Below are 12,770 nucleotides of genomic sequence, written 5' to 3'. Positions count from 1 at the left end.
CTTTCCCTCCCCTCCAAGCTCATAGAGGAAGCCAGCACGGTTCTCTCCACACCAGCTGTGAGGGGGAGGGGAGCTTGGACTCCTGGGTCTGAGGTCAGAGCACTGTCTCCAGCCTTGGATCCAGGAATCCAAAAAATCCTATGACCTGAGGTCAGGCACTGCCTAGAGCCCATAGGATTGCTCTCTTAGAATGTTTCTAAGAAGAAACAATAATAATGAAATAGATAATGGCTTCTCAATTCCCACTTCGCTTACTGAATATGCATTTGGGCACACTGAAGAAAGTAATGGAATTGAAAGAACAAGAACTGTTGTTGCAAATCAGTGTTTTAATTCTTGTTTTTTAAAAAAGCATATAAAGTTCATATACATAGAATTACTGAAATCAGAGAGAAGAAACACATATTCCTAAATTCCCCCTAGGTCTTGATACATGCCTACAACACTTCCATTCCCATCATGTACCTCAGCTGAGGTTTAGGAACTAGATCAAGGGTGGAGAACCTAATTCAGCCCAAGGCCCAAATGCAATTTTGGAGAAGCTCTCAGGGGCCACAGTCCACTGATGGGCGGGGCTAAAGACAAAAGGGGTGGAGGCAAAGGCAGAAGAGGTGGAACCAAAAATATCTGCGTCTTGTAGCTTAAAACTCTTACTGCCAGGAACTAAGCCTTAGAAGAATTTCAACTTACTAGCATGGGGGTGAAACTGTAGAAAGGCCAGGAAACCACAAAATCATCAGTGGTTGGAACAAAGGGGGTGTGGCACAGGGAAGGGGGGGCCATCTGGGGAGGGAAGGATTTGGCCTCCCGTTTATTGTCTGTGTGGACTCTCTGGTGATTCATAAGATATGATTTTCGAGCAAAACATTTCCCACACTCCAAGCATTTATAGGGTCTCTCTCCTGTGTGGATTCTCTGGTGTCTTGCAAGCGATGAAGAATCAGCCAAAAATTTCCCACAGTCCACGCATTTATAGGGTTTCTCCCCTGTGTGGACTCTCTGGGGGACCATGAGTTTTGGTTTCCAAACAAAGCATTTCTCACACTCCAAGCATTTATAGGGTTTCTCACGCGTGTGAATTCTCTGGTGGATGATGAGTTGTGATTTCAGAGCAAAACACTTCCCACACTCCAAACATGTATAGGGTTTCTCTCCCGTGTGGACTCTCCGGTGTTTTGAAAAGGCTGAAGGATCAGCAAAACTCTTCCCACACTCCAGGCATTCATATGGTTTCTCCCCCATGTGGACTCTCTCATGGGTCACGAGAACTGATTTCTGAGTAAAACATTTCCCACACTCCAAGCATTTATGGGATCTCTTTTGCATGTGGACTTGCTGATGTTTGGGAAGAATGGATTTCTGAATAATTTGTGCCACAAGTGACTGCTTTCTTCTACTCTCACCTGCTGGAATAAAGGGGAAACAGAAACAAGATTTACTTTAGAGGATTAGAAAGAAATAAACCCAAGAAGCAGGTTGAAGGGGGAAATGGAATCATTCAGACTGTGACAATATCAAAACACCAAGTCAAGAAGCCACCCCTCATCATGTCCCTCTCACGCCGTTCATCTCATTAGCCCAGGAGTGGCCTACCTTTTGCTGCCAAGGGCTGCATGGAACTGTTGATGGTGAGTTGGTGGGCAGATGTCAGATGATACAGCTGGAGGTGCCATGAGACAGGGTCAGGCCTGGTGTCTACCTCCGACACCTCCCCCACAGCCAAACACAAGGTCAGTAACATACAGTCATAGGGAGGCCTGGAGCATGGGCAACGGTGGGGACAGTTAAACATCCTGTCCATCATGTCTTCCTCTCCATATAAACTGCGCAACCTGACAGCTGACATGTGGGGTCTTCTGCAAGAAAACTGCGATCCTCCTGGAGTACCGATTGCCTGAGGGGTGGGTTTACAGGGACACGATTTGTAGGAGAATTTTGCAGTGGCCAAGGCAGAGCCAGGACAAACAACCTGGCAGCTTAGGCAGCCGTGCAGACACCTCTGACCTATACGTGCCCTATATCTGCATTAGTCCCGAAGACTCAGCAGCTCGTCATGAAAATAGGAAGCATCTTAAGGGCCACATGCTTTACAATAATTATATTAAGAGGGCACAACCCTGCCCTCAGGTTGACATTCAAGAAGAGGCAATAAATGGAGAAAGGACACAAAGGGAAGGTCGAGGGAGAGGCAGAGGTTAAAGGTCACAGGAGTGGGAGAAGGGCAACATTTTCCAATGCTAATTGAACATGTGCCAAAAGGGAAAGGGTTGAGTGTCAGGAGAGAGTGGGTGAGGGAGAAACAAAGCAGGAGAGTAACTGAGACATGAAGTAGAAGTTACCAAAACTTCAGCCGAGAGCAAAGGGCAAAGCACAAAGAAAATGAGAAGGAAAATCAAGAAGAATTACAGCTGATAGACAAGAATGGGCTACAGAGACAGAGAGAGATTTTAAAATAAGTGAACTGGATACATTTATTGATTGATTTGTGCCCCCTACCCCATCTACCAAGAAAAATGGCACTCAAGGCAGCATACAAACATAAACAAAACTTGATTAAAACTATAATAAAACAAATGCATTAAAACACAACAACAGAATAAAAACAGCATCCAACCCAACAGACCCACTTACATGTCAAAGGCCTCCTTGAATTAAAAGCTCTCTGAATACAGGAGCAGACAGAGCAGGAGCGAACCTCGCCTCTCTTGGCAGCAACTTCCACAACCCAGAGTTCCACTGAAAAGGGCCCTCTTTTGCGTTGCCACAAAACCTGCCTCCGAAGGCGGCAGCATCAAAAGAAGGACCTCTCCTGAAAATCTGAAGAACCAGGCAGGCTCATATGGGAGAACACAGTCTTTCAGCTAGCCCGGTCCCAAGCCATGTAAGGATTTATAGATCATAATCAGCACTCTGAATTCTGTCTGGAAACAGGGTGGTAACAAGTGAAGCTGTTGTAAAAAGGGAGTCACATGCTTCCTTTAACTGACCCCAGTCAGGAGTCTGGCAACAGTATTTTGGACCAGCTGAAGTTCTGAACAGTTTTCAAAGGCAGCCCCATGTAGAGCATCTTACAGTAGTCCAAATAGGATGTAAATATGGCTTGTGTGACTGTGGCCAGATCAGACATCTCTAGGAACGGGGGCAGTTGGTGCACTAGCCTTAGCTGTGCGAACGCACTCCTGGCCACTGCCAGAACCTGGGCTTCCAGATTCGAGCACAAGTCCAGGAGTACACCAATGCTGCGAGCCTGAGTCTTCGGGGTGAGTTCAACCCCATCCATCACAGGTTGAATAGTTATTCCCTGATCAGCCTTTTGACTAGCCAGGAGCAACTCTGTCTTGCCTGGATTAAGCTTCAACTTGTTTGCCCTCATCCAGTCCATTACTGACATCGGACACTGGTTTGTGATACGGAAATGAGAGCTAACAAACATAGCCTAAACTGGAGAAATATGGGCAAAAGCAAACCCAAAGCCAAGAAGAGCTCAGAATGGACCAGAGCCAGTGAAACTGCTCAACTGGCTCTCCCAGACCCCTCACCTGAGTTACTCTTGGAGTTCTCCGTTCCATCCAAGCCCGGAGAATCCAGCACCCACACCTCCTCCCCTTGTTCCAGCCGGGAAATGAGCTCAGGCTTGGTGACTGGAAAGCCTGCTTGTGAAAGAAGAGAACAGGGAATATAATCATATACTGTGTGGCCTCTAAAACCCCCCAGAGAGGGACCCAACAAGAACCTTTCAAAGCATGACTTATCTTCAGAACTGTGCTTTGGAGGACAATCCCAACATCCAACTCAGACACATCTGCTTGGTTTCACAATGAGAGTGAAGGGAGGGAGTCCAGGCAAAAACAGAAAATCAAACTAATTATTCTTAATTAATTGCTCAGTTCTTGGTATGTAAAAACTGTTGGGTTGATGCACACACTAAAAATATGATCCATCTGGGGCAATTAATACAGCTCCACTCAAGAGACAAAGTCAGGCAGAGTAGAATAGGAAAGGTTTGCCCTTTACCTTGTTGGTCCTTGCATTAGCCCTGCCGTAGGAGGATAGGGAAGGGATGAGCAACAGGGGCTTGAGAGATCTTGGCTTAGTCCATAAACACCTGAAAACCTCATTGGCCAGTGCTGGGCCTGAAGTGATGGTGGCGAAGGTGCATTTATTTCCTGTTGTTCAAATATATACTGGGGGATTGAAGGGTCTTCCTTCTACAGCAAGGGGAGCACGCAGGAGAGAGGCAGTGAACATTTTCCACCTCTCATGTTTTACCTTCCTCAGCGTCCGAACCAGGAAGGGAGAAATGTACCTGGGCACTCAGGTGTAGGAAGCTAAGAGGGGTGAGTGTGTGAGGGGAAGGCCGAAGCTTCTCTCTCTTTTACTCCTCACATCTTGCCACTTTACATGTGAAAGGGGCAGAAATATGAATGATGGGTCTGTAACATCTAGGTCTTCCCCTGAGCTGAGCCTGTCAGACACTGTTGTTGCGAAGAACACGGGCAAGTATATCATGGAGCTTTCCCTGATCACTTGGGTCAGGATGAGAAGAAGTGAAGACATGTAACAAAAAGTCATAATTTCAAAAGTGCAACTACGGATAGAGGAACTACAAGAGTTCCAACTCTTACCGAAGAACCAAGCTCCTTATCCAATGAGGCCACGTTCCCGTAATTCTCCATCATGACCTCCCTGTACAAGGCCCTTTGATATGGATCCAGCAGAGCCCGCTGGTCCTCTGTGAAATACACGGCCACATCTTCAAAGGTCACCGGCCCCTGCAAGAACAGGGAGGTCCCAGCTCAACTTCTGCAACTCGAGAAACCTTTCCAGCGGTTCAGTCATAAGACAAGGAATAGAAAACAGCCACTCTGGAGGGAACCTCACCTAGGTCAATTTAGACACACCTCATCTTGCCACATCTGCTGTTCTGTTCCTCTTCAGGCCCTTGGCATGGAGGGTAACGTTTTCAGGCAATAAATTTGCTTCTCAAATGTACCACTTCAGACCTCAGGTGAGCAGTCGGATACTAGAATGCTCTACTCTACATAAAACATCAATCCTCTCTAAATGTAGAACTCTAGCATATTTGGCAGAACGGTTCTAAGCAGACCTCCTCCGACAGGGAATTTTGTTTTCCCAGTAACAATTTTATCATGACCTTTTGCTGCAGCTGCCCCTCTCCAGTGAAGAACCTCCACATGCAGAAGCAGGATTTTCACTGTGATGTGTGATCCCCATACAAACTGCATATTGTTGGCAGCAATGTGTGGTGGGAAATATTCCAATATAGAACTTTTTACCCCAGAAAAAAATCCTTTTTATACATTCATTTGTAACAATGAATGTGTGCCAATGGCAAATACAATGTTAGGTAGCTTGGCAGTTTCAAGGTTGTAATTAATGTTTTTCAGGTGATTATCCCTAGCAAGTATGTGAGAGAATATCATTCTCATGTACTTTTTTCATGTACTTGCTACAGATAATCCCCTGGAAAACACACACACATGCTCTCAGTGTGAAATGGAACTAAGAAGCAGTGGCAGTGAAACTGAACGTGCCTCAACAACCTTAGTGGAAGAGAGCTGAAATCTGTTGAAATGGGTAAGTGGCTGTGTATGCCCCGGCCATGGGCTGCTAAGGTTTGGAGGTGTCGAAATAATGATAAGCCAGACCCAAGTTTGCTTACAAGGAGCCTTTACTGAGTATTTACAGCACACAAGCGTATCCAATAGTTGTATCAGACAGCTTCTCTGAAACCAGAGCCATGGGGTAAAATGGGTTTTATACCATACATGTCAGCAGTGAGGCAGCATGACAGCAGCAAGCGTTAATTAGCGTTCATCTGCAACTTTCCCAGCATAGACTAACAGTGCTTGTTCAGAGGGAAAACAATCAGAACTTTCCCAGCGCAGCCACCTGTAACTCGGCATAAACATAGCCTCACTTCTCAGGCACATGATAGGCCCTGATAAGATACTAGCCTTCGTTAGCATGGAATGTGCTGAGGCTGCGCTGTCGACCTTTGACTCATCTCACATGCTCAGAGGCCCACTAGCAAGGAAATTGCACTTATAATTAACCTAAGCCAAGCACTATGGATCTCTAGGCTGCTCTAAAACTACAGGCGACTTGGTTACACTCCTGCGGCCATTACAGGCTGTCAGCATATTATGCAGTTCTTTGGGTTGCTAAAATTTATTAGTGTAGCCTTCTCCAAACTGGTGGTCTCCAGATGTGTTGGATTCCAGCTCCCAGCATCCCCACCCAGCTATGCTGACTGGGGGATGCTGGGAGTTGCAATTAGTGTATCAGCAGTTCTCAGTACATTTGTTGTTGTTTTTCTTACATTTAAACAACGCAAGGGAAGTACATGCCATTATCTTTACAATTTTACAAATATCTCAATAAAAAATTCTATATAACATTTAAATCACATTAAGGGTCATTTAATTTTTCCTCTCATATAGTTTAGGTCAAATAGTTGTTGTGTATTGGGACAAAAATTAACATAGAGTACTTTTTTAAAGCTTTGTTTACTAGATAGAAGCAAAATAAACATGATAAATTACATCATTCTCTAAAGAATCAGAAAATTTTTCGATGCAAATGACCCAATGCAAATTAGCCTAATTTCCATAGGAACATTTTCTAGAAGTTTCCAATTCAAAATTTCCTAGAAAATCCACATCACTGAGTGTGGCTGGAGACCCACATTCCCACAGATCTTGCAACGTGAAGGAGAAGTTTGCATCTCCACCCAGTTCCTTGGGCACACCAGTCCAGGGATTTGGAAGCCGAGCTCCTCTCCAGTGCCTTGCTGCCCCAACTTGTGGTCATGGTCATTAACTAAGATATCTCTTAATGAGGCAGTTTAACGCATGCAAGCATAACAATACTAATTAGCCATGAAACCTGGAAAGAAAGACACTTCGAGATCCCTCTGGCTTCACTCTCCTACTTTCTTTCTCCATTTCCATCTCGCTCCCAGCCTCCCCATCCATTTCTGGAGATCTCCTACCTGGCTTGGCTCTACAGAAAACTCTCGCTTGATGCCAGAGGGAGGGGGCAATTTCGGTCCAGACTCAGACATCATTCTTCACTCTCAGGGGGCAAAAAGGGCAAAGCAAAGGGGAACACTTCAGAAATATTTATTGATTTTAATATTTCTGTTCTGCCTTTCTTGCTCTTCCAAGAACCCAAGGCAGCTTACATGGTCCTGCTTCTCCATTTTATCCTCACAATAACCCGGTGAGGTAGGTTAGGCTGAGAGTCCGTGACTGGTCCAAAGTCACTGACTGAGCTTCATGGCTGAGTGGGGAATAGAACCCGGGTCTCCTGAATCCCAGGCCAACACTCGAATCACTACACTACACTGGTGCTCAAATATCTTCAACATCACATGCTGTCCCCAAAACAGAAAGGATGTTTCATATCTTCCTCAGGACATGATTAAAGGAAAGGAAGGGAGTCTGCAAGTGTCCCAATAATTATGAATCTACGAAGCTGCTTTGCAGTGAATCACACAACTGGGCCATTCTGCCCAGACCTGTTTACTGACGCTGCTGATGGCTTTACAAGATCTCATCTAGAAAGGGGTCCTCCCCAGCCCTACTGCCAAAGCTCCTTACATCTGGAGATGTCTGGATTTGAACCTGGGACTTTCTGCCTTCGAAGCACCTGCTCTACCCCCAGACCACCCTTCCAGACAGATATACCAATCGGGACACAAGAATTGAAGATGCCACCTTACCATAAACGGAACTATAAAAAACTAAGCTGCTAAGAAACCAACTTCAAAGGCCAAACAGGTGTAAGGACATCAAGGGCTGCTTCCTCCTGTTTTCAAGGGAAAAGAGGCTATGGAAGGACAAGACTCTCCAGTAATGGTGACCTGCAAAGTGTGTGCCATGTTTGTTTTCTTGCCTGAGAACAACATGAGAACAACCAGAAGAGCACTGGGCCAGGACTGAGCCCTGCGGTACCCCACTCGTTACCTCTCCCCAGTTTGAGAAGGTCCCATTGATAAGCACTCTTTGAGTCCGATTCTGTAGCCAACTGTGGATGCACCGGATCGTTGTTTCATCTAGCCCACTTGGAGCTAGTTTCCTCATCAGGATATCATGGGGCACTTTGTCGAAAGCTTTGCTGAAGTCGAGGTATATGATGTCTACAGCATTCCCACGGTCTACAAGGGAGGTTACTTGATTAAAAAATGAGATCAGATTTGTCTGGCAGGACTTGTTTTTGACAAATCCATGTTGGCTTCGAGTAATCACGGCATTGTTTTCAAGGTGCTTCCAGATGGATTGCTTGATCATCTGCTCCAGAATTTTCCCAGGGATTGATGTCAGACTGACTGGTCTGTAGTTCCCAGGTTCCTCCTTTTTACCCCTTTTGAAGATAGGGACAACGTTAGCCCTCCTCCAGTCATCTGGCACTTCCCCCGTCCTCCATGATTTCTCAAAGAGAATAGACAGTGGTTCTGAGAGTTCTTCTGCCAGTTCCTGTATTACTCTAGGATGCAGTTCATCTGGCCCTGGAGATTTGGACTCAGTCAAAGTAATTAGGTGTTCCTTGACCATATGCCTATCACTCTCAAGCTGCAATCCTGCCCCTTCAGCCTGTACTTCATCTTTGCCAGGGGGGTCATAGACCCTCTTTTGGGAGAAGACTGAGCCAAAGTAGGAATTGAGCACCTCTGCCTTTTCTTTGTCATCTGTTGTCGTTTTGCCATCCTTATTTAATAGCTGAACCACCATTTCTTTCCTCTGCCTTTTACTATGCATGTAGCTGAAGAAAGCCTTTTTGTTGTTTTTAGCATCCCTTGCTAGCCTCAGCTTATTCTCAGCTTTAGTCTTCCTGACGCCATCCCTGCATTTCTGTGCTATCTGCCTGTACCCTTCCTTTGTTACTTGGCCTTCTTTCCACTTCCTATATGTGTTTCCTATATTGGAAACACATATATTTTGTCTGAATATATTAAGAGTATACATATATACTTCCTATATTGTTTCCTATACTCTGGGCATTAGTATATAGACATCGAAGACCATGTGCTTCATAGTCTGGCTTTCTTCCTACATTTGTCTGAAGACTATTATTGGGCGCTATCAGAGCCGTTCTCTCCGTTGCAGTGCATGCGCCTACGTCGATTGTTACCCCCAACATTACATCTCCCTTCCCCATAGGATTCAGTTTAAAGCCCTCCTGATGAAGTTCTTCATGCTGTGGCCAAACACATTCTTCCCATCCTTTGTGAGGTGCAACCCGTCCCTTGCCAACAGCCCATCTTCCAGGAAGTATAGCCCGTGGTCCCAGAATCCAAATCTCTTTCGTCGGCACCACCTTCGTAGCCAGTCATTCACCCGGAGTATTTTTCGTTCCCTTTCTATCCCTCTTCTTACTACTGGAAGGATGGATGAGAAAACTATCTGGGCCCCAAAGTTCTTGAGTTTCCTTCCCAAAGCTTCAAAGTCTGACGTGATCTCTTCGTAGCTCCTCTTGGCGGTATCATTTGTTCCCACATGGATGAGAAGAAAGGGATACCTGTCAGTGGGCTTTATGAGTGCAGGCAACCTTTCAGTCACGTCTCTAATCTGTCCTCCCGGGAGACAACATACCTGGCGAGTCCACGGGTCTTCGCGACATACTTGGGTCTCGATCCCACGCAGCAAGGAGTCTCCCACTACTACCACTCTCCTCTTCTTTTTCTTGTAGGCCTGGGTTTCATCGCCTCTGTTTGACTGACCTTCAGCCTCTTGCTCACTCTCATGCAGGTTCCCCTGTGATTCTTCCTCTGCAGGCTGTCCTCCAGTCTCATCCGCAAGTACCTGGAATCGGTTCCACAGCTCCACTGCTTCCACTGGTGCAGAGTGGCGTCTAGTTCTTCTTCTCCTGTCACCCTTTTCCAAGGAGTATCCTCTACTCCATTTTTCTTCATCTCAGCATTTCCCAGTTCTGCCTCATCTTGCTGTTGCTCTTCAAGCTTCTGGTCTTCACTTTGCTGCTGTAGTTCCCCCATTCTGTCCAAGAACTCTTCGTGTTCTCTTATTCCCCGGAGGGTCGACAGTCGCCGCTCCAGTCCACTTACTTTTTCTTCCAGCAGCGTGATCAACTTGCACTTGTTGCAGGTGTAGGCCATGTTGTTCTCAGGCAAGAAAACAAACATTGCACACAGCTTGCAGGTCACCACCACTGGAGAGTCTTGTCCTTCCATAGCCTCTTTTCCCTTCTCGTGTCTAATTTTGTGATTGTTCTAGACTAGCCTGTGCCTGCTCCTCTACTCAGTAGAGGGTATCTTGCTAGACTCATTAAGATTCTTTTGGTATCCTCCCCTTCCCTATTCACACCAAAATGTTGCTAGGAAAATCACATTCAGGGCACAATCCTATGCATGTTTAGGCAGAAAAAAGCCCTACAAGTCCCAGCATTCCCAGTAAGCATGGCTGGCTGGGGCATGCCGGGAGTTTAAGGAAGCATAGGATTGCACCCTAAATTTATTTTTTCAGAGAGTAGCTGTGTTTTTCTATTGCAGCAAAAACAACAAAGAGTCTTGTAGTGCCTTAAAATCAAACACGTTTATTCTTGCATAAGCTTTTGTGGGCTATAGCCACTTCATCAGATGCTATAGAAGTAGGCTATAGTCCACAAAAGCCTATGCCAGAATAAACTTGTGAATCTTTACCGCAGGGTACCGCAGGGCTCAGTCCTGGCCCAGTGCTCTTTGAAGTACTCTTCAAGTACTTGAAAGGTTGTCACAGAGAAGAAGGCCAGGATCTCTTCTTGATCATCCCAGAGTGCAGGACACGGAATAATGGGCTCAAGTGACAGGAAGCCAGATTCCGGCTGAACATCAGGAAAAACTTCCTGACTGTTAGAGCAATACGACAATGGAACCAATTCCCTAGGGAGGTGGTGGGCTCTCCCACATTGGAGGCCTTCAAGACGAGGCTGGACAGCCATCTGTCAGGGATGCTCTGACTTGGATTCCTGCACTGAGCAGGGGGTTGGACTCGATGGCCTTGTAGGCCCCTTCCAACCCTACTATTCTATGATTCTATATCTTCAGCGGGTCACCTGGAAATCTAAACTCGGCTGGCCCTTATTGTGATCCCTGGCGGGAGCGGGGGAGGGGGGAGTGATGGGGGGGGATCTTGCCCGGGGCAGGATGCCGGCCCTGCCAACTCTCGCCCTTGCAGAGCTCCTTGCAAAACGCCCGGAAGTCCTGGGGAGGGGAGAGGCGGAATTGCTCCCCGCGTCACGTCCCTCCTCCTCCGCGCGCGCACAGCCCCCCAGCGTATCAACCGGGAGACCCCGGCCAGTTCCCAAGGCGGACTCCCGCCCCCCGCGGAAGGCGACGGCGCCGCTTCTCCCCCTCGCCACCGGCTTGCCTTCGCCCCGCCCCGCTCCGCCCCGCTCCGCTCCGCTCCCGCCCGAGGAAGCAGCTCTCCGGCGCCCGCGCCGATCCCGCCGCACGGCGAGCCGCGAGGGCAGCGCCCGCGCTGCCTCCCCGCATCGCGCGAGCGCCTCTCCAAAGCGGGGGCGGCGCGGCGCGGCGCGGCTCCTCCCGCGCAAACCCACCGCGCTGCCCGCGTGGGGCGGGCGCCGTCCGTCCCTCGCCCGCAGGATCCAGGCGCGCCGCTTGCGACAGGCCAGCAATGCAGTCCAGCTGGAAAATCGCAGGTTGGCATCAAGCTGAGGGTGGGAGAGTGTAGGGGTGCCCGGTGCTGTTGCTCTCACAATGCAAGTTGGGCTCAAAGTAGTATTACATTTATATCCCACCTTAGTTTACATGGGCCTCCTCTCCATTTTATCCACACAACCACCCTGTGAGGTAGGTTAGGCTGAGAGTCTGTGACCGCCCCAAAGTCGCCAAGTGAGCTTCCTGCCCTTGTGGGGACTAGAACCCAGCGTTCCCCAGTCCAACGCTCTAACTACTGCACCACATTGGCACTTAAAATGTTGGGGCACAGGTCCATAGGACACAGATTTGCATAAAACACACAAATGCTAATTTATATCTATATATGCAAATTTGAAAATAGGCACTAAAATTTACCAAAGTCGCCAAGTGAGCTTCCTGCCCTTGTGGGGACTAGAACCCAGCGTTCCCCAGTCCAACGCTCTAACTACTGCACCACATTGGCACTTAAAATGTTGGGGCACAGGTCCATAGGACACAGATTTGCATAAAACACACAAATGCTAATTTATATCTATATATGCAAATTTGAAAATAGGCACTAAAATTTACTGAAATTTTAGAGACAAAGCCAGCCAATTATTTCCTCATCTAAATAAACTCAAATAAAATACATTTTGTCATCCCAGACCAATGGGAAAAGATTTTTTCCTATTCCTAATTGCCATGCATGGGAATATTTTGGGACCGCGAGAGTTGACCCTTCCCTCCCCAGCAGCAATACCTCTTGAAAACTGCCTTCTGTGGGGCAATTCAGCTGAGGGAAAAAAGAGCTTCCACTGGCACCAATGGACACCCAGCTCTGCATGGAATAGAGTGGGGGCCCTGGCCAGGGGCCCAGACACAGCAATACCCCTGCTTCAGAGACATAAGCAGGACAGACGCTTTTAAAGAAATAACGTAGAAACGCAAAAACGTTAAATGCTACATATGACATAAGGTCCGGGTTGGAGAGGGCGGGGCCTGCTGCCTTTGCTCGTACCTTTGGTTTTGTTTGTTTTTTAGTGGGTGACGTTTTCTGTGTAATCACAGCTGCCCTGAATTTTAAGACTTTCCCACCAACTTCTATTGG

At 47.3% G+C, this 12,770-nt stretch overlaps 1 protein-coding gene across 1 annotated transcript; it reads right to left on the bottom strand.

Annotated features, from left to right (window-relative positions):
- Positions 1–316: 316 nt before the first annotated feature.
- Positions 317–11,687, bottom strand: LOC146355456 (uncharacterized). Its single transcript, XM_084829892.1, has 5 exons — positions 11,388–11,687; positions 4,626–4,772; positions 3,540–3,650; positions 1,594–1,894; positions 317–1,403 (listed from the first exon to the last, which is right to left on the bottom strand). Exons 1-5 carry the CDS (start codon positions 11,685–11,687, stop codon positions 682–684), a joined length of 1,581 nt encoding a protein of 526 aa, XP_084686018.1. The 3' UTR covers positions 317–681.
- Between the last annotated feature and the right edge of the window lie 1,083 nt (positions 11,688–12,770).

Source organism: Heloderma suspectum, chromosome 2 (assembly GCF_057233095.1).
Source record: "Heloderma suspectum isolate Gila_16-S chromosome 2, 16-S_ref, whole genome shotgun sequence".
NCBI classification, from domain to species: domain Eukaryota; kingdom Metazoa; phylum Chordata; class Lepidosauria; order Squamata; family Helodermatidae; genus Heloderma; species Heloderma suspectum.
This window is presented reverse-complemented; position numbering and strand designations above follow the sequence as displayed.

Excerpts from the sequence above, each read along its gene's own strand:
- LOC146355456 (XM_084829892.1), bottom strand. The coding sequence starts at position 11,687 with ATGCCAACCTGCGATTTTCCAGCTGGACTGCATTGCTGGCCTGTCGCA. Across the intron at positions 3,651-4,625 it reads ATAAGGAGCTTGGTTCTTCG|GCTTTCCAGTCACCAAGCCT; the intron begins GTAAGAGTTGGA and ends TTTCACAAGCAG. Across the intron at positions 1,895-3,539 it reads GAACTCCAAGAGTAACTCAG|GCAATCGGTACTCCAGGAGG; the intron begins GTGAGGGGTCTG and ends CCCACCCCTCAG.